Consider the following 19547-nt stretch of genomic DNA (forward strand, 5'->3'; position numbering starts at 1 on the left):
TAGTAAAACATATAAGGAGTGACAGAAAGAAGTGCTGATTTGAACCTCTGACCCACGACAGGCACAAAAACATAAGATTATTCCTTCAAAGAGCTGCATAGAGACATAAATATTTCACGGTCCACTCGGAATCATGCCCTCTTAACAAACTAAAGCTGCGATTTTACATCATGTAATGAGAGTTTTCCAGAGGTGTTATGGTAGGCTTACACGAGGTATTGAGATTCTGAAATATCCCTCCTAAATTAGGACCTTGAATCCTTAAAGATTTTCTCTGTCCAACAATGGACCAAAACAAACAAACAAACAAAACAAAACAAAAAACAAGAACAGAACAAAGTTCCTGTTCCCTAGATGTATAGCCTTTACTAGAAAAGTGCCACATTTTCTAAATCTTCAGTCTTCTCACAGCCACGTTGGCCTTTAGTGTCACCATCTTAGTTCTGTGAAGCAGTCTTTGGGAGCTAGCCTGAAGGAATGGGCTGGGAGGGGGGACGTTAATAAACCAGAACAGGAACTCTGTTAAGTCCAAACACTGCGCGTTCTAGGGCATGGTATTCATTCTTCTCAGGATTGTTGTTTTTGGGGGGTTTTTTTTGGTTAAATAATTTTATAGGACTACTTATACATTTTAGTTAACATAGGATCTCTTTCCAGAGCTGCCACATAAGCAAAGCTTCCCTAACTGTTTGCAGTCAAAACTAACCGTGATGGGTGTGTTAACTCACATTATTGTGGCAATCATTTCACATTATGTACATATATCATATCATCACATTGTACACCTAAACCTGACACGATATTTTTTGCCAGTGTCTCAATAACACTGGAGACAAATGCCCAATTGTTCCCAGTGGTGGTGTTTCAGGAGTAATTTGTAAATGCTTCTATGCTACTGTTTATCATATTGTAGTCTCTCCCTTTCTCCTTCCGATCCTTGCTGTGAGCTCCTGAGAGAGACAGCATATCTTCTTCATCTTTGTATCCCTAGTATATTTTTGCTAAACTGAATAAAAATGCCAGATGTTTTTCTGAGTAAGATCTTTGGAGTGATATCTCTTCAAGAGAATATACTGATAGGAATAAGTCTCTATAGTGTGCCCTTCTTCTAAGTATGTTATGTGCATTAACTCATTTACTCCATACAACAGTCTTTTGGAGCAGGTACTATTATTTTTCCCATTTTAAAGATGTGGAAATTTAAGACCCAGAGAGATTAAATAACCTTGCCTTAGATTACCTAGTTCTGACAAAAGAGTGTGCACTCTTTTTTTAAAAAAATGTAATTTTATTATGTTATGTTAATCACCGTACATTACATCATTAGTTTTTGATACTCTTAATCACTCTGCTGTCCTGCCTCTCACAGCAACTTATAAACCTTATTTTTCTAAGGGTCTTCTTTAGTACTTTATATTAACCATTACTTGCTTCATCTGCTACAAGGATTTTTAAAGATGGATTGTTGGTATATGTATCAGTATCACATCTTGTGACAATAAAGTGTGTTATGTGCTTATTACACACTATTTGAATGATTTTTATCATGGCCGCTATGGATAAGGTATCATTCCTTTCTGCTAATTCGGGAGTAAGCCATGGGTATTACTGTAGGATACAGATGGCATATTTACATACTGCAAAATATGCTGAACTTCTCCAATTGGCAATATTAATAATTTGCAGTTCAAAAAATGACAGTTAGTGGAGGTGGCTCTGAAACAGGGTAAAACATTAATTTGAATTTAAAAAATACAGAAGAAAATAAAGGAGGAAAGTAAGCAGAGGACATTTTGTATTATTTCTTGTCGAGTTTACTTGATCACTTAAAAGTGAATTCAAAATACATCCTTACCTCCCTGAATATTTATTGCAAATGTACATTTCATGTTACTATTACTGATATAAAATTTCTGTTAAATAAATCTGTGCATTTCATCATAGGCATGGATTTTGTTCATTAGCATGACTCTTGTGTTCAGTCTTCCATAGTCTCCTGAGAAGTTAAAAACCGAGTTCAGTTTAAAAACACTAAAAACATTTTCATATAATAAACATGTTTATTTCCAACCAGCAACATTTGTTTTGTCCTTTGATTAAAGTGAAGAAAAATAGCATATAGAAAATATTATACTTTTCTTTCATGCAATTTTGTTTTCCCAAATATATATTTTGTTTAACAATTTAAATAAAAACTTACTTTTTTCTCATTGAATACTCACTCATATTTGTCTTCATTCTGTTGTTTTGGAGGCTTCATTATGGATGGAAATCGAAGGGCATAGAAGCTGAGCAGTTGTAGAATATTTTTCAAGCAACAGCATCTGGTTTCTTGGCAGTCATCATGGGCCAAGGCAAGGCAGTCCTGGCATATCTCCAGATTTTTCTGTGGGTATTGCTGAGGGATTTCCAGGTCTGCCATGTTGTTGTAATGGTGTTTCCTAGAAACTCGGAAACTTGGAATGGAATCCAAAGCCTGTTTGATAGTATTTGGGGTCTACATGATCTGGCTCCCTTGCCCTCTTTTTGACATCTGACCCATCACCCTTTGCCCAACTCACTCTGCTCCAGCCACACTGGCCTCCTTGCTGTTCCTCACACATTCCAAGCACAAGTATTTCTTCGCCTCGGGACATTCACCTATCCTTTGCCTCTGCCTGGGATGCTGTCCCCTGGTAGTGACATGGCTTACTCCCTCGCTTCTTTCAGGTCTCTACTCAAATGCCCCTTATTTTAGTTTTCCTGACCTCCTCAATATTTAAAACCCCCCCCTTCCCCATATTCATATACCCGGTCACTTTATATTCCATGGCACATATTAGCATCAAAGTTACGCGTACCTACGTGTTATTTATCGTCTTCTCTGTCTTCTCCTCCCCTCTCCCTGCCCCAAAGTCACTGCTCACTTCTGTTTTCTCAAATAGTGCCTGGCCATTAGTAACCACTCAATAAATACTTTTTGAATGAATCTGAACCAAAATTCACCTTTTGGTTACAAAGGAACAATGCTTTTAAATATTAGGAACCTAATATATACTCATTTACTTAAAAAGTACTGAACCCAGCCCATGTACTCAAATATATATATATACCCATTGAAACTTCCCTGTGACTTAAAGACCACGGGAAATAATGCTTAGATTTCAAATCCAACTTCTGGACTCCTCGATGAGTTTTTATTTCCTATTGGTAGAGTCAAGATGCACTTGTTTAGGTTTCCCTGATGAGCTACAGCTTTGTGATGAGAGAGTTAAAGGAGCGTTAGGAATGCAAGCTGTACCACTTGGAGCACATTCAGAGAGCTGGGTCTCTTCAGCAGTGTCTGCCCAGCTCTTGGAAACAGAAGGAAAACAGTCAGATTCATTCCCATAATGTCGATTTCCAACTGCCCTCATTATCACCTCTTTGAATAACTTGCTTCAAGAACCAAAGTACTAATTGTTTCAATGACTGAACTTTATTTCTGTAAATAAAGCATTATGTATTTACAGACTTTATTTGGCACCCTGAAAGAAAGATACTTGGAAAAAGCAAGGAGAGACCGAGTTTTCTTGTTAAAATTATTGGGGGTCACTTTGCTTATACTTAGTTATTTGCACTGTGCTACTATGTTCCTTGAGGAAAAGCTCTTCTGAACTCATTCCAGTATAATTGGTGTAATCCAAGAGGGAATTCTGGTGTGTTTTGTTTTGTTGTTGTAGCAGATGACTGCCTGGGCGCTCAACCTGATGGAGTCAGAATTTTTTAAAAAAAGTTCTCTTCATAGAATGGTAGGACCATTGACCTGAGCCTCTAGCCTTTTCTTTTTTCTTTTTTCTTTTTTTTACAGTTTCTCCTCTCCTCCACACCCAGCATACTCTCCCCTTGCCTCCCCACCCCATAAGCACAATGGGTTATGTCAGAGGAGCTACTCAATGCTTGAGAAAATAGGCAAGAGGATCTCTAGCCAGGAAAACTCTTTCTTCAATTCATTTTTCCTTACTTGACATTCTTGAGCAGGCTGCAGGGGATAATGAAATGAACTGAACAGGTCCTGGCTTTCCAATGGCTTACAGTCAACGCTTGTCCTCTTTTTCCTTTGGTTGTTGTGGAAAGGCAAATAGCTCAAGTCTTAAAGGAGGTGAAATAGGTCCACTCTCACCTGAAACAGATTTTGGCCCTTTTATGTGTATTTGCATAAACTTTCATTTTTAAAAAACTGGAAACACCTTAACACGATTATAATTACCTTAAGCTAATTACTGTAGTTGCATTTTAAAATTTGTTCATTTTAAAATAAATATTAAAATAATATTCTACAACATAAATTATTCTTTGCCCAGTGATTACTTTTGAAGTACATATAGGATACATTTCTCTTTTAATTCTAGGGGAATGGTGGGAAAACAATCCTTTTATGTAGTCCAGATCAAGAGCTCAGATAAAATGTACATATTCTATTTGCACTGAATTCCCTAAGAGAACAGAACACAAGGAGAAAAGAGTCCATGTGAACACAGAGGGGGCAAGTAGTGAATCTGGGTTCTAGATTTCCTTCTATCTACTGCTTGCCAGTTGGTATTCTTATGCAAATCACCTTCCTTCAATAGGTTTGACGTTTCCCTCATCTGTAAAGCAAAGGGATTGGATTAGATGATGTTTACAGTTCTTTCTTCTGCTAACATTGTATTATCTGGTGTTTCCTTGCAAGAAAATCAGTGCATGACTTATGAACCCACATGCTTTATAGGTTCAAGAGGACCAAAACAGAGAAGGTTGACTTCCATCTCTGGGGCTCCTTTTGGACAGGGCGTGAGGAAAAGAAAAGGGTGTGGGCAGAAATGATAATGATCCCAAAATGATAGAGACAAGAAGGGAAATAAAGGAGTTTTAGAGGTCGGTGTTAGGAGAGCATCTACTAAATGTCAGGCATGATGTTAGGTCCCTGGGACATAAATAAGACTCAGTCCTTCCCTTAAGGAGCTTAGAATCTGCTGGGAGATAAAGACATGAAAAAAAGACATTCCATAGAGTACACAGGAGTAGAAGAGATATGGTGGGAGCACAAAAGAGGCAGGGGTCAGATAAGGCTTTAAGGAGAAAGTGATTTTTGACTTGAGTCTCAAAAGATGAGTAGGATTATGACAAACAAGAGGGGTTAATAGGAAAAGAAAGAATATCGCAGGAGAAGCAAGGAGGCTGACTTGGAAATTAACCCCAAATGCGAGGAGTGGGAGTGGTAGCTCTTCCCCTATTCCTTCTCATCTCCTATCCCTACAGCCAATTTTCTTGGTGTCAAATATTAGGGATATAGCTAAACAAGTCCCTTCTATGCTAAAAAACCAGAACTTCAGTTCTTTCCTTCCATGAAACCACAGCTATATTTCCTGGATCATTTTGTTGACATTGGAGGTTTATGAGAAGTAAAAGTATTTGTGATCTCTTTCAAATTATTTTTAAGCTTTCTCTGCACCACCCCCCCACCAACCAGTCTGTAATGACTTGTTACTGACATATTTTCTTCCCTGTGCTGGACAAGCACTAAATCATGCTGCTTAATTACCCCTGTCTCCCTTCTGCCTTCTCATAGCCTCACAGCTGAACTTGTCCAGCTTTATGGCATGCCTTGCTTGGTAGGCAGAGGAACGGTCATCAGCATTGTTTTGAGAAGGTAACAAAACCCAGCATGTCCCTGGAGAACTGAGCCAGGCTTGGGGCCTAGTGTTAGGCAGCATCAGTCAAGTAAATAATGACATTTCCGTAAAGATGCCCTCACCCACCCTGCTTGTTTCCTCCAACATCTCTAATTGCCACCCCCCACTCCCCACCCCTGCCCCCTGTAGTGTGTGGTGCACAAGAACAGAATCTTGAGTTAACCAGGGCGAGGGGTCTGGGGTTCTCAGATATTATGTGGGCCTACAGCAAGTGGGGTAAATATAAGGGTCGGGGTTGAAAGCTTTCAGTAGTGCCTATTGAATCTCTTTTTATAGAATAGCATTTTCCCTCCCTTCCTTACTTCATTATCCACCAATAGGCTAGTTGTATTTGAAGGAAAATGTTTTTTCTTTCTCTCTAGGCCAGATTCCGACAGGCCACTTTAAAATGCCCTTTCTAATTGAAATGACAAAACACAGGAGAATTTACTCCAAAGAGAATGTAGTGTGTGAAGCTGTGCCTGCTTTTTTACTGTTGGTTTCCATATACTGGAGCATACTGGTGCCAATTTAAAGCCCCTGTCAATTTCCATTTTTATCAAGTTCTCCTATTTCAACCTATACTCTGCATAGTTCCTTTTACTTTATCAGTCTATTAAATATGTGTCACTAGGGTATTTCGAGTGTCTTCTCTTATGGCTCAGAGATTGGCTGGAGAAGGGAGTTGTTTAGATCAAAATTGCGCCCCTTGCTCCTTCAAGGTGGCTGGTGGTACCATTAACTCTTTCCGTATTTGAGGACTGTGAAGTGCCATTTGAGAGAAAGTCGCTGCAAGACATCTGGAAATATAGTTTGCTATTTGAGAACTTGGAGCAGCAGCAACATCAGAATCTCTCTTCTCCCAACGATTCTTGTCTGGTGGCTGGGCACAGGAAATGGGTTTCATTACTATTCACTGTATAGCTTATTTAAAGCACATGGGCTTTAAAGTGAGTCTGACTCTAAAAAGATAATTCCCATTTTATATAATTATTTTGATAACTAAATAAAATAATAAATGTAGGGGCGCCTGGGTGTCTCAGTTGGTTGGGTGACTGCCTTTGGCTCGGGTCATGATCCCAGGGTCCTGGGATCGTGCCCCGCATCGGGCTCCCTGCTTGGCGGGAGGCCTGCTTCTCCCTCTCCCACTGCCCCTGCTTGTGTTCCCTCTCTCTCTCTCTCTCTCTCTCTGTCAACTAAATGGATAAATAAAATCTTTAAAAAAATAATAATAATAAATGTAAAATACCTGACACAGAACCTGACTGAGTGCACAATGTATGTTTGTTGAATGAACATATGAATGAATGAGGGTGATGATTGAATGGCTGGATGAGTGGTTATGTGGTTATGTGAAAATCATGTAATTATGAGAATACAGGCCTTGCACCTTTTTTTTCTATGGGGCTCTCCATTGGAGATCTTACATCATTTTATCATAGAAAGCAGGTATTATATATATATATATACCTGTATATTTCACATTATGTTAAGTATTAGGTACACTGTGACACTACGCATTGTAATTGGACATGAATTTGGCTGCACTGGGGTTAAAGCAGGGCTCTCTTCCCAAGTGCTGTAGTGTTATAAAATGACTGACAGAGTACATTTTTCAGGTCCTGACCATAGACTAGTGTATATAGTCCAAGACACTCAAGAATTTCACCATAAGGCTGAATTTGGTAGACCTATTATTTGTGTTGAATGTAAGTAGGCCTAGTTATTAAAGTATCACTAGGATCCGAATGCAAGATAGGTTTTTCTTGAAGGCTAGTCTCAGGACACAGAACTCTAGAAGCAGTATTAGAGGTATATATTTATGGATTTGTGAGCTCTTCATAGGACTTTCTTAATCTAATTCATTTAAAAGATTGGTCAATGAGTTAGTGGTAAAGCATGGGAAAGATTCTAGGTGTCTTAGTTTTAGTTCATTGCTTTTTCTAGATCCTTCTTTTTTGAGGGTTAAAGTCTAAAATGATTAATGTGACCTATTAAGACTCTACCCCTCTCTGGCCTCTTCTTATGCTACTCCACCCTCACTCAATAGTGCTGCCACCTTGGCCTTTTTTGAGTTTCTTGAAATGTTATCTTCTTTTCTACCTCAGAGCCATAATAATCAGTGTTCTTTTTTCTGGAATGTTCTTTATAACCTTTCCACCTGGATAATTCTTACTTAAAGTATTACTTCCTTAGAGAAGCTATTTTGATTCTCCAGACTATGTTAAACACCTTTGTTCAATGTTCTTTTGACATTCTGTATTTTTCTTTCTCACACTCAACCTGACCATAATTCATAGTTCTGTCTAAGCATTTATTTAATATCAGTTATTCTTTCTAGCTCCATTAAGGCATGGGCTGTTTCAGAGTTGCTTGCTGTTGTACCTCTGGTATTTAGCGTAATGTTTAGGTAATAATAAGCATTTGATAAAGATTTGCCATTGAACAAATTCATCAATGCTGGAAATGTGCCTGCAAGGTGCAATGGTTGGCTCATCATATAGTCATTTCTACTTTAAATGGTCATGTTGAAATGAGAGCTAGAGTGTTCTTCTAATACCAATACTAACTAGTTATGCCGTCTTGAGCATGGCACTTCTCTTCTATAGTCCTCCACTCATTAGTAGAAGGAGGAGGTAAGACTAGACTAAATGATCTGGTAAGACCCTTTCAGTTCTGGAGCTAAATGTGGCATTTTTCAACGTACCAAAATCTTAATACTGGCTACTTTATTAAACCTGAACTAATAATAATAAAGGTGGAATATTTTTAGCCATAAAATAGTAAAAGCATTTCTTAAAATGCTCCTATAAAATACGTGTGATTTTATAATTTTGAAAAAATATTTAGCTAGGCTCGTTTTTTACATGTATGCACTGCATGTCTTTTATAAATCTTGGACAAAGAAACAATATCCCAAATAATCACTGAACATTTTTCAAAATTGAAATGGAAAAAATCTATATTTACAGGAACAGTCTTCACCAAAGCTTAAATGTTTGTGAGACTCTGGCTAAGCCTGTTATAAGCTTTACTACATTGTTGGTTTTATAAACCTCAACTGTGTTTGGAAATGAATATTTATCCTCATCATTGTGACTATGAACTATGATCTCGGAATCCTATGTGGAATGACACTTTTGTAAACTCTTATGCAATAGTTTATCAGAGTTTAACCTTTCTCTTTCCCAAACCATTAGCCTGCAAAGGAGTTTTTGAACTAAAGCTATTTATTTGAATAACTCATATTTTATGTTCTTCCAAAAAAGGATGCAGTAGCATTTAGAGAAACTAAATAAGTAACTAGGCTGAAAAGAAAAATTGGTACTACCCCTCAGTTGCTACTCAACAGTAGAATTTGTGTCAGAAAAGTTTGAGACAGGTGACTGAAGCTAGCAGTTATTGAAAAGCTTTCTAGTTAACATTTTAACAAATGACTTCAAAAGATTAATTTCTTGTGAAACAGTGTGATTTAATTTGGGCTGGGTTTATTTTCCTTTTTTTTTTTAAACTCAGGAGCATAAAATTATTCATTAAATATCTTCATATACCACTTCTGTTGCCTCATTTATAGAGAATATCTCTCCTTCCTAACATCCAGTGATTTTATATAGTATGTTAATTCAGAAAATATTGGTTGGTTATCTTTTATTTGCAAGGCACTATTCTTGCTGCTAGGCATTCAAATAATCAGGTGGATCATGACTTCAATAAGCTTATGGTCTATCCAGCATGATAAGACATATGTGTACAACTAAACACAGGTTTAAAAAAAGTGATAGGTACCACAAAAAAGGTGCACATCAAGTGTTCAGGATCTATATCTTACATCTTCTCCAAAGCTATGTGCTTGTTCCAAGACTTTGATTCCTCCACAGTTTCTAACACGGAGACTTGCGTATAGAATATATTCAATTAATGTTGGCTTAGAAGATGAGCTGTCTGTGAAATCGTTTGGTAAAGCTGCACCTATTCAGTGAATGGCATTCTTTTTATCTAGGTCAGATCTGAAGTCTTTAGTCTGAAAAGCATGGTACTTACATCTAAAATTATATATTATATATATATTTTGTTAGATAGGATGTGACAATTTTTACCTTTGTGAGCGCCTTCTATGTTTATATTGGGCTCTATTTTCTGATTTTTAGTTCAAGGCTTATTCTACTCCATCTTATCTGATACCCAGTTGGCCCAGCTCTGTAAGTGTTATGGTACGTGGTGATGCTGCTTCTTGCCATGACCAGTGATCACAGCTCACAGGGAACCCTGAGGAATCTCAGTATTTCTGGGATCTTTCCTCTCTTAGGTACAAACCACTAGAAAGAGATATGAAATAAATGGTTTTCAAAGCTTTAGAGGAAGCAATTAATATTATTTCTAAAAAGCAAAAAACGACTGTATTGTTCAGTCCGAAGACTTTCTGAATTTAGTCAGCTTTTTTAAATACAGATTCGTTCCCAAGGATTTGTTTTTCTGTGTTTTCCCTAGTTGAAGTTCCCTGGAGGAGTCAAAATTGAGTAAAATTGACTTTCTCCTGATCTTGTGAGTTATTGAGGGAAAATGAAGGCATAAATGACACCTAAGGACTTTTGCCTCTCTAAGATTTCATGACTCTTTAATACTCAGTAGGAGGGCATATTGGTCACAACGCCAGATACTGTGTGGCCCACGCTTTTTCAGCTCTCAACCATCTTCACTCCATTCAGTATAAAACTTTTCTTCAGTGGTTTTATCCAAGCAGAAAAATTTCAGAAGCTTCACTTGCCCCCCCTTTGGAGATACCTGGGTGAATTTCAAAGGAAAAGGATACCACAGAGTAAAAAGAAAACAGAAGATTCTGGTAGCCTTTTCTCCCCAAGTTCTAGCAATTTGACCGATTCTTACTTGTGAATTTTTCTTGCCACTGAGTCATTGCACATACAGAATTATGAAACTTTAATTTCTTTAGAGGCTTGTTATATTAGAAAAATTGTTCCAAAGAAAGCAACAATCATGACATAAGCACATCTGGCTCTTGCAAATTATTCTTTATTAAGCTTTCATTTAATTACATGTGCTGAAAGGTCTGTTTTTGATTACTGTTAATTTTTTTTATTTGTCCATCTGAATGATAGTAAAGCTGGAAATTACATACAAACCACCTGTTTTTTTCCCTTACTAATATGGCAAAGTTTGAGCTATTTTCTCTGTGGTTGATGAACTAGGAAGCTTTCTATTTATTATGATAGAAATATGACTATCAAGGTAATGGCTTAATCTTGATTATAAGAAGAAAAGAAAATATTTGAATGGAGTTTCCAAGCATTAAATAGTGCTTGGAAATGGTCAGATACCTCAGGTATCTGAATTCTGGTTAACCATAGCAGATTAACACATTCATTTATTACCAATTTCACCCAAAAGCTAATAAATCAACAGTTAAGGATTTAACATGCTGTGCTAGGAAAAAGAAGCTTTATTTTATTTCATTTCATTTCATTCCATTTCATTTCATTTTTTGGTCAAGAATCTGGCTATATTCTCTTGAGGATTATGTTATATGCTACCTAGAAATAAGACCTCAAGAAAACAGTGACTGCTGTTGAGCCTCGGGGATCTTGAGGGCAGCATTCTTATCATCCAGAAGGATCAGCATCCCCAAGAGAAGCTTGGTCAGTATTGAATAAGAACAATGTTCTTCCAGGAATCCCTAGGAAAGTTCAGATTAGTTAGTTATTTCATGAATATTAAAATTACATGAATGGACATACTGACATTTGAAGAACTTTTTATAACAATTTTAGGCACTAGAATGAATCATAGAAACCATTTAGTCAAATTCCTTTTTGTACCAAAGATACTGAGTTCTAGAGCACTCAAACCCTTTGTTCAGGTTCATAGAGTTATTGCTAGAAGGAGCAGGACCAGGACAATGGCTCTCATGCTAGTACCCTTTCTTTGTATTATTTGGTCTCTCTTATTTCCCCTTTAAAAAACAGTGAAAGAGAAATTGTAGGGCTGTCAGAGAAATAGTTATCTAACAATATGGTAAGTTTTTTGCGAAACTCAATTTCAGCTGCCTTTAAAAAGATAATGTTTGTCTTCTCTGTTTTGCAGCAGCTCTATGCCGCTCAGCTGGCCAGCATGCAGGTGTCACCTGGAGCAAAGATGCCATCAGCTCCTCAGCCACCAAACCCAGCAGGGGCAGTCTCACCTACCGGGATAAAAAATGAAAAGAGAGGGACCAGCCCTGTAACTCAAGTTAAGGTACTTACTTTGCAGGATTGTGAAAACAGTTTGGAAAACAGCTTCACAAGAAAAGTAGTGAGCCAGGCTGGGGTGGGAATAAACTGCAGGAAGCATAGCAGCACAAAGGAACCCCAAATGCTCCTCTTTATGGTAAATTTCATGATTGAGCACTGAGAAACAGGTGTTTCCCTTTGGATGACAATAGTGCCATATTGTGAGATCTTTACCTAAATCTGCAGATTCACTTCTCAGAAGCTTTTCCCCTTTGGATTCTGGCTTTTATTTTTTAATGTTCACTGGCATGAGTGGCCACGGTTTTATTTCTAGTCTTTGTCATGGACTTGTGATACTTTCTTTCGAAGTTCCTTAAACAGGTGGGAGCCAACTTATAGTAGCAGAAAAGGAGGTTCTCAAAACTTTAGATTTAAAAAAAAAGGGGGACAGAAAAGAATCTACTGCTGAACTTCATATGGTTTGTTGATAAAGGTCTCTTCTTCAAGAATAGTTAATGTGGGCTCTGAGGAATGAGCGGTGTCATTATCTATTCATCCTTTGATGCCAGGTAGTTGTGCGAGGACAAACAGGCTCTTCCAAGTTATGGCTGGGACATTGGTAGATGCCTCTTCTCACTAATTTTCAGTGCCTTAAAACATGGCACCTAGGAGGTATTTGATGACAGAGGGAAATGGATGATATGCTCCAACTTTGTGCTGCAGCTGATACCTACAGGCGGTACCAGTTGGTTTTTATAATATAGTTCAGAGAAACAATTGTTTTGTATCACTGACTTACCTACTTAGAGGGATAGTCTAAGCACGGAGGTATTACTGTAATGTGCCCAAAGTATTACATTTGGAGAAAATTTGCAGGTATTAAATTTTCACAAGGGAAACATCTAAGGCCAACAAAACAGAATCAACTGCTGCAAAACCACTGAAATTGTTTTATTTTCTATAATGTGCAGATAGGAATTAATTTAATGCCGCCATGCTTTAAATTCTCCAAAGAAATAGATGAACGTTTATGCTTTGTTGTTAGAAATTTTGAGGTATGACAATAGGCAGCTTACATTTAATAAGGTAGCATGACTTATGGAAACAGGCTATCTATTTTGTGTCCCAAGAGTTTCTGTTTGTGAGTAAGAGTCAGAACACTACAAGTCAAACCAAAGCACTTTGTTTAATTATAGTTGTTAGAATGTGGACATATCAAACATTATTGACTTGAGGTATTGAATATTCGATATTTAACATGAAAAAGTCATTTTAGAAGTGACTTGGCCAAATGGAACTGCACCAAACCAAGCCTTTACTAGATGAGTAAAATGTTCCCTGGTTAAATTCAAGTTTACATCTGCTTTTACCATTCCAGCTTTGTGGGCCAACTGAGTTTTATTACTCACTTGACCACATGCAAATTCTTAGGCAGTTCTCTATATAATTTGACTTGACCATATTTTATGTTAATAACAAAGGAAACATTCTTTATACTTATTAGATTGTTTATTGTATGTGTGGGTAAAAATATATAGATCGAGACATAAAGCAAATGTTTTAAATAAAAAAAAATAACTGCTACCTATTATTGAAGAAGTTCTGAGAGTAATCTCATGAATTGGTAATTGAAAGGATTATGGTCACTAAAATATGATTCTGTCTATAACCATTGCTTTCCCTCTGTATATAACGTGACCACATGACATAGGGCATAGCTTGCTGAAGGTAACAAAATTAAACATAGATGGTCTTATATACCTTCTTTCCCTCAGAATTTTTATCTACTATAATTATCAACATCAGAACTTAGAATGGTTTTTTTTGTTGTTGTTCAAATTTCAGTTCTACCACTTTTACCATCTGTGTCACTTTGGGCAAGTTACTTAACTTCTTTCAGCCTTAGTTTTCTGCTCTGAAAAATGGGAGTTAATATTATAAGTCTTAAATCCTCTAGCAGATAGTGAGTATTCACCCCATAAATGTAAGTATAGTGACTGTGATGATCGTGATCTGATGGTAATAAAGAAGATGATGGTGGTGTTGGTGGTAGTGGTTGTAATGGAAATATCCAGTTGTATACCAAGAGAGAGCCTAACTGAATACCTAGAGGATTTCCATGTTCAGCTACAGTGGAGGAACTGGGATCAGATTTAGTCTCCCAGCTTAAGCAACTGAAACATAGGACAAAATATATAAAACAATGATTCTCAGACATTTGCAATAGGAATATAGAACAGTGATTCCTGAGAAAAGAGAAACAAGTGAGGCAAGTACTACGATTATTCCAGCTTACTGTCTAGAGGTAGTTTCTAGGTCAGAGGGCAAGTAGGGCTATCCACATGGAACATGGCAGGCTCCCTGAGTAGAGACATAGAGTTCAGAGTTTTGGGACACCAAGGTAGGCAGAATTTGTGAGGTAGAGTACCAGAGAGGAGGGGGCTGCACACTGAGAGAGAGTACTGAAAATCTGTAGAAGATTCCCCTGTATTTAGCTGAATATTCATCAGCATATGCATATGAGGAAACTCTCTGAGGCCAGGGGAGAATACCAGATGTAGCAGGCAAAGCAATTGCAAGGTTCACAAAGGACTGAGAGTGGTTTGTATTCCCATTAGCCAGAGTGGAAAGATCTCCTGACATACGGGGTATCAAGTAGTGTTGCCCAAAGGGTGTTACCTCAGTAATGGGGTCAAATTACCCCTAGATTAATGGCTTCTCTGAACCTACCTCACAAGCTTAAAAGCAAGCCTAGAAAGGACCAAATTTTTCTGTGTCTCAGAAGAAAGTCCACAAATATTTGAAAGAATACATGAACTCCAACACCCAGCAATGTAAAAATTCATAGTGTATAGCATCCGTTCAATAATTACCAGGCTTTTGTAGAAGCAAGAGAATATGAACAATAATGAGGAGAAAAGTCAATCAATAGAAACAGACCCCAAAATGGCACAGATGATAGAATTAGTAGTTAAGACAGTAAAAACAGCTACTAGAGGGTCAGCCAACTGTAGCCAAATGAAGAGGTAGGCAAATCTTCCTCCTAAAAAACACCCACGAAATTTCTTTCAGGCCAGGGCATGCTGTGAGAACCAATATCGGGACTGCCATGGTGAAAAAGAATTTACTTGATTGGGAGTTGGTAGATGCTTCCTATGCCCAGTGGCATTGTTGGCAGAAGTGGCAATCATTGAATTATAAAAATAAATAACTGGGGTATAGTCAAAGCTGAAAAAAAGAGATGCTATAAGCTCCGTATATTTAAGAAGATAGAGGAAAACATGAGCATTATAAGGCAAGACGTGAAACACATCCATGGAATGTCTGGAGATGAGAAATACAGTTTTTGAGTTGAAAAGTATACTGGACTAGTACTGATGGGATTAGACGTCAGAGAAGGAAAGATTAGTGAACTTGATGACAGAATGATGGAGCTACCCAAAATGAAGTACATAGAAAGAAGCCTGTCAGTGCTGTGGGACATCACTTGGCCTAATGTATGCACCCAGAGCCTCAGAAGGAACAGGAAGGAACAGAAAAATATATTTGAAGAAGTAATGGCTGAAAAATTTCCAACTTTGAAGAACAGTCTGAACTCAGATACCTAAGAAGGTCAGTGAACTCCAAATAAAAGAAACATGGAGAAAACTATATACCTAGCATATAAATCACTGTTATTTAGATAGGAGTAAAGGAACAAATTAGTCTAAATATCCTTTGAGTGCAGAGTAAAGAGAAGTAAATTGTAATCAAGCACGGAAGACATTTTTTTTTAAAGATTTATTTATTTATTTATTTGACAGAGAGACACAGCGAGAGAGGGAACACAAGCAGGGGGAGTGGGAGAGAGAGAAGCAGGTTTCCTGCGGAGGAGGGAGCCCGATGCGGGGCTCGATCCCAGGACCCTGGGATCATGACCTGAGCCAGAGGCAGACGCTTAATGACTGAGCCACCCAGGAGCCCCTCGGAAGACATTTTTGACAGGCATAATGATGCAGTCGTGTTTCCTGAGACCCCCTCCTATGTCTAGATATAGACAAATGTAGATTGCAACAGAGATGTGCCAGATTATTTATTTCCTACCAAGAAAAAAAAATTCACTACATTATCAAATGACTTATTTTCTCTGATAGTTTAATAGAAAAGGGACCTGGGATTTGGAGTCCAGTAAACTCGAATTCACATGTTGTCCTTCCATGTATGGCTTTGAACAATGATTTTATCACTCTGATCCTTCCTTCTTTGTGAATTTAGAATAATACTGCCCAACCTCATAGACTTACTGCTAGTTAAATGAGCTAATATACGTGAAAATGTCTAGCAGAGTCCTTGGTGTATATACTGGCTTCTCTGTGCATGTTGTTTCTATTTTCTCTTTCTGATCATTCTCCTGAGTAGCCTTTTCTGGCATCTCTTTTTGTCCCCCCTTAAACAATGACCATGATACTAGGGGAGACCTTAGAGATCAGGTAGGATCAGGCTCTCTTCCCAAAGGGGAGGAGGATGTTCTGTTTCCAAGCTCTATTGTGTTTTAAAAAATGACATTGAAAAAGTTCTCCATGCCTTCTTAGAAGCAAAAGAGAAATTAACACTTGCTGACAATTTTATTGTAGAACACAATAATATAGATCTTAAAACTGAACATTTAAATGAAGATGTTTATATTACAACTTAATTTCTAAAACGATGGGCATGTTGTTATATGTGTTTAATGGCAGGATACATGAGACAAAATAAAGGCAAGGAGTTTAGCTTTCAAGCTCCTGCTTACACTAGAGTTACAAGTCAGATACTTGAATACTGTGCCCAGTATAGAAGAACAGACATCTTAAAATAAACATTCTGTAAATATACACAGCAAAGAATTTTATAAAGAGACATCACTTTAGACACGAAAAATAAATTACATATAGCATGGTATGTAAAACATAATTATAATGTGTGCTTGCTCTTTGCAAAAATTAATTTTAAACCTGAATAGAGACCAGAATATAGGCCATGAGGAGTGTCCACACCCAGAAAGCCACATAGAAACCATGCTGTGGCATGTGGCTCCCTGGGCAGAGGCCCAGGAGAGCAGAAGAAGCCGGTGTTTCCATTTTTAAAGTACTTGCAATTGTTTGATTTAAAATATATATTAAAAAATTAGCTGCAGAGCCTATTTATAGTTGCAGGAACTTTTCAGAGAGAATAACACAAAAGCACTACAGAGCTGCTGAAATTTTAAATAATTCTTTGTAAATGCCCTAGGTTAATTTAGATCCTTGAAAACACATTAGGAAATTAAGCTGTAATGTGAGCTAATTCAGATTTTAATTTGGCAAAAAGAATGATCCAACTACACAGTTAATGTAAATAGAAGCATAACACAGGGAAATTAATGAGGTTTCCTTCCGATGAATCTTCGAGGAGGTAGATAATTAGCTTCTTTTGTTATTATTGTAGGAGAACGTGGCATTGTCTCTGAGGTGTAAAATAGCTGTGGCTTACTAAGTGATAATGTGCTTCATTTGTCTTTTTTTCTTTAATAATGATTTATGTTGAACTCTTGTAGGATGAAGCAGCAGCACAGCCGCTAAATCTCTCTTCCAGACCCAAGACGGCCGAGCCTGTGAGGGCCCCCACATCTCCCGCCCAGAGCCTCTTCCCAGCCGGCAAAACCAGCCCCGTCCATCTGCCCAACAAAAGCGGCATCCCCAGCCCCGTTGGAGGAAGCTTGGGAAGAGGATCCTCTTTAGGTAAATGGAAAGGTCACCAACAGGAAGAGATTTATGAATTAGGTAAAAGAAAGCAAACCTGTCCAGTGATGACTGATCCCTGTTTCCAAAGTGTTCCTTAGTCCAAGGGGGGAAAAAAAAAAAGTAAAAGTAAAATCCTTTCTACTGAAACAAAACTCCTTTTGGTGTCTTGAGTGGTTAGAACTTTTGGAAAAGGTCGTAATATAAATCCTGCTGGGATGGGTTCTTTAGAGACTGCTGAGTTAGATCCAGCAAATCAGAGACTTGGGGATTTCTGTGTTCGGTTAATGCTTTGTCACTGAAGTAACTCTAGGCGGACAAGAGACTCCAATAGGCTAAAGGGACCTGGCCTCCAGGCTGCCTGCCAAAAGTCCAAAATTTCTTCGAAGTTTTATATTTTCTTTTTAAAATGTATGTGAATTTTACATCTTATCCCATATTAGTTTTGCATTAAAACAAATGTGAATGACACACTTCAATGACATAGTATGAAATAAAATTGATACCTGATAAGATATGTCATAATGATCTTTGGGCTTCTTACACTCTCTGATATATTGCCAAGGATCTCTAGGGACATTCATACCCCAGTGAGAAGTAAAGAGGGAAAACATGGGTTTTGGCATCAGACAGACTTGGACTCAGAGCCTTCACATACGCGCTAGGTGACTCTGGGAAAGTTATTTAATATCTTTGAACTCAGTTTCCTAATCTCTTAGAGGGGAATATTATTACCTAGCTCATACGTTATTATGAGAATCTGGAGAGAAAAATGCATATAAAATGCCTAACACAGTCTCTGGCACCTAGAAGGCATATAATTTAAAAAAAAAAAACTAGACTGAACCAATACCACCACATTTACATATACATGTGGAATAGAACAATAAACTTGAAAGCATTTGTCAGTAGCAGAGTGCCAAATAAGTATTAACATGTTGTTACTAAGCCTCTTAATTTTCATATAAGACACAGGGATAAGAAGGGATTGGGGACTTAGAACAATGTTTCTTCACCACATTACCTTCCTTGCCTTATTGAGTCCCAGAGCCTGAAATGCTTATTATAATAAACAAAATAGTATGTAAGTGTAGCCATTTACAGTTGAAAAGCATTTTTGCCTATCTTATCTCATATGATTTTTCATGATCATCTTATGACGTAGTGCATTATTACCCTCATCATATGATGAAGTAAAATGATTCTTACAGGTAAAATGGCTTGCCCAATGCCATGTAGCTATTAATAAGTAAAGCCAAGACTACAATCTGGGTCCTCTTGCCTAAGTTATATAAACTTGGTGCTCTCTTTTATGAACTCACAGTTGGAGTATTTGCTGCACTGTGTTGGGTTTAAGTGAATCTTCTGATGGTGAGATATACCTCTTCCTCATTAAAATTTGGGACATTAGGAACCTATTCTCGTTTTGAGTCTGGATGCCTCTGCAGGGGGCCAGGAGGTTTTCACTTCAAGTCAGTGATATTCGTGTGGGAGAGAGAAGTGAATCATTCCCAGTATGTGAATATGGTTGCTAGATTGTTGGAAGTTGTGAAGTAAGAAAAAAAAAAGCCAACTTAAGGATAAATAATAGGCTTGATCTTGAATTGGCTTTATTGGCCTTCTCATTATCCAGTTCTGAATTTTGTTTGGAAAGTATTTGCTATACTGGGCATCATGAGGGACAAAGATGACAGCTCACAGGTCCTGGTGTTATGGAGTATATACTTGAGCAGAGCATGTTTCTTAGATCATAAGCTAGAAATGGGCTAAAGCAATCACAATTTTGTCCAGACAGTATTGGATAGAAATGTTGTTTGGTTTTTATCAGAACAGCTCCAGAGCAAAAGCTAAGAGGTTTTCTATATCCTAAGAAGCGATTGTTTGACTGTTAAACAACTTACTGTAGAAAGCCTTGG

The 19547-nt window shown here is 37.7% G+C and overlaps 1 protein-coding gene across 1 annotated transcript in view; it reads left to right on the forward strand.

Annotated features, from left to right (window-relative positions):
* The window catches only part of SOX6 (SRY-box transcription factor 6), a 384265-nt gene that overhangs the window by 290454 nt on the left and 74264 nt on the right, over positions 1 to 19547 (forward strand). The window contains exons 9-10 of the mRNA XM_088018068.1: positions 11769 to 11918; positions 17448 to 17631. Coding sequence (XP_087874194.1) covers positions 11769 to 11918; positions 17448 to 17631 — 334 coding nt within the window. The remainder of the gene's footprint in view (positions 1 to 11768; positions 11919 to 17447; positions 17632 to 19547) is intronic.

This window comes from Eumetopias jubatus, unplaced genomic scaffold, assembly GCF_037043125.1.
Source record: "Eumetopias jubatus isolate StellerSeaLion01/CBP00866 unplaced genomic scaffold, mEumJub1_p1.0 scaffold_13, whole genome shotgun sequence".
In the NCBI taxonomy this organism is placed as follows: Eukaryota; Metazoa; Chordata; class Mammalia; order Carnivora; family Otariidae; genus Eumetopias; species Eumetopias jubatus.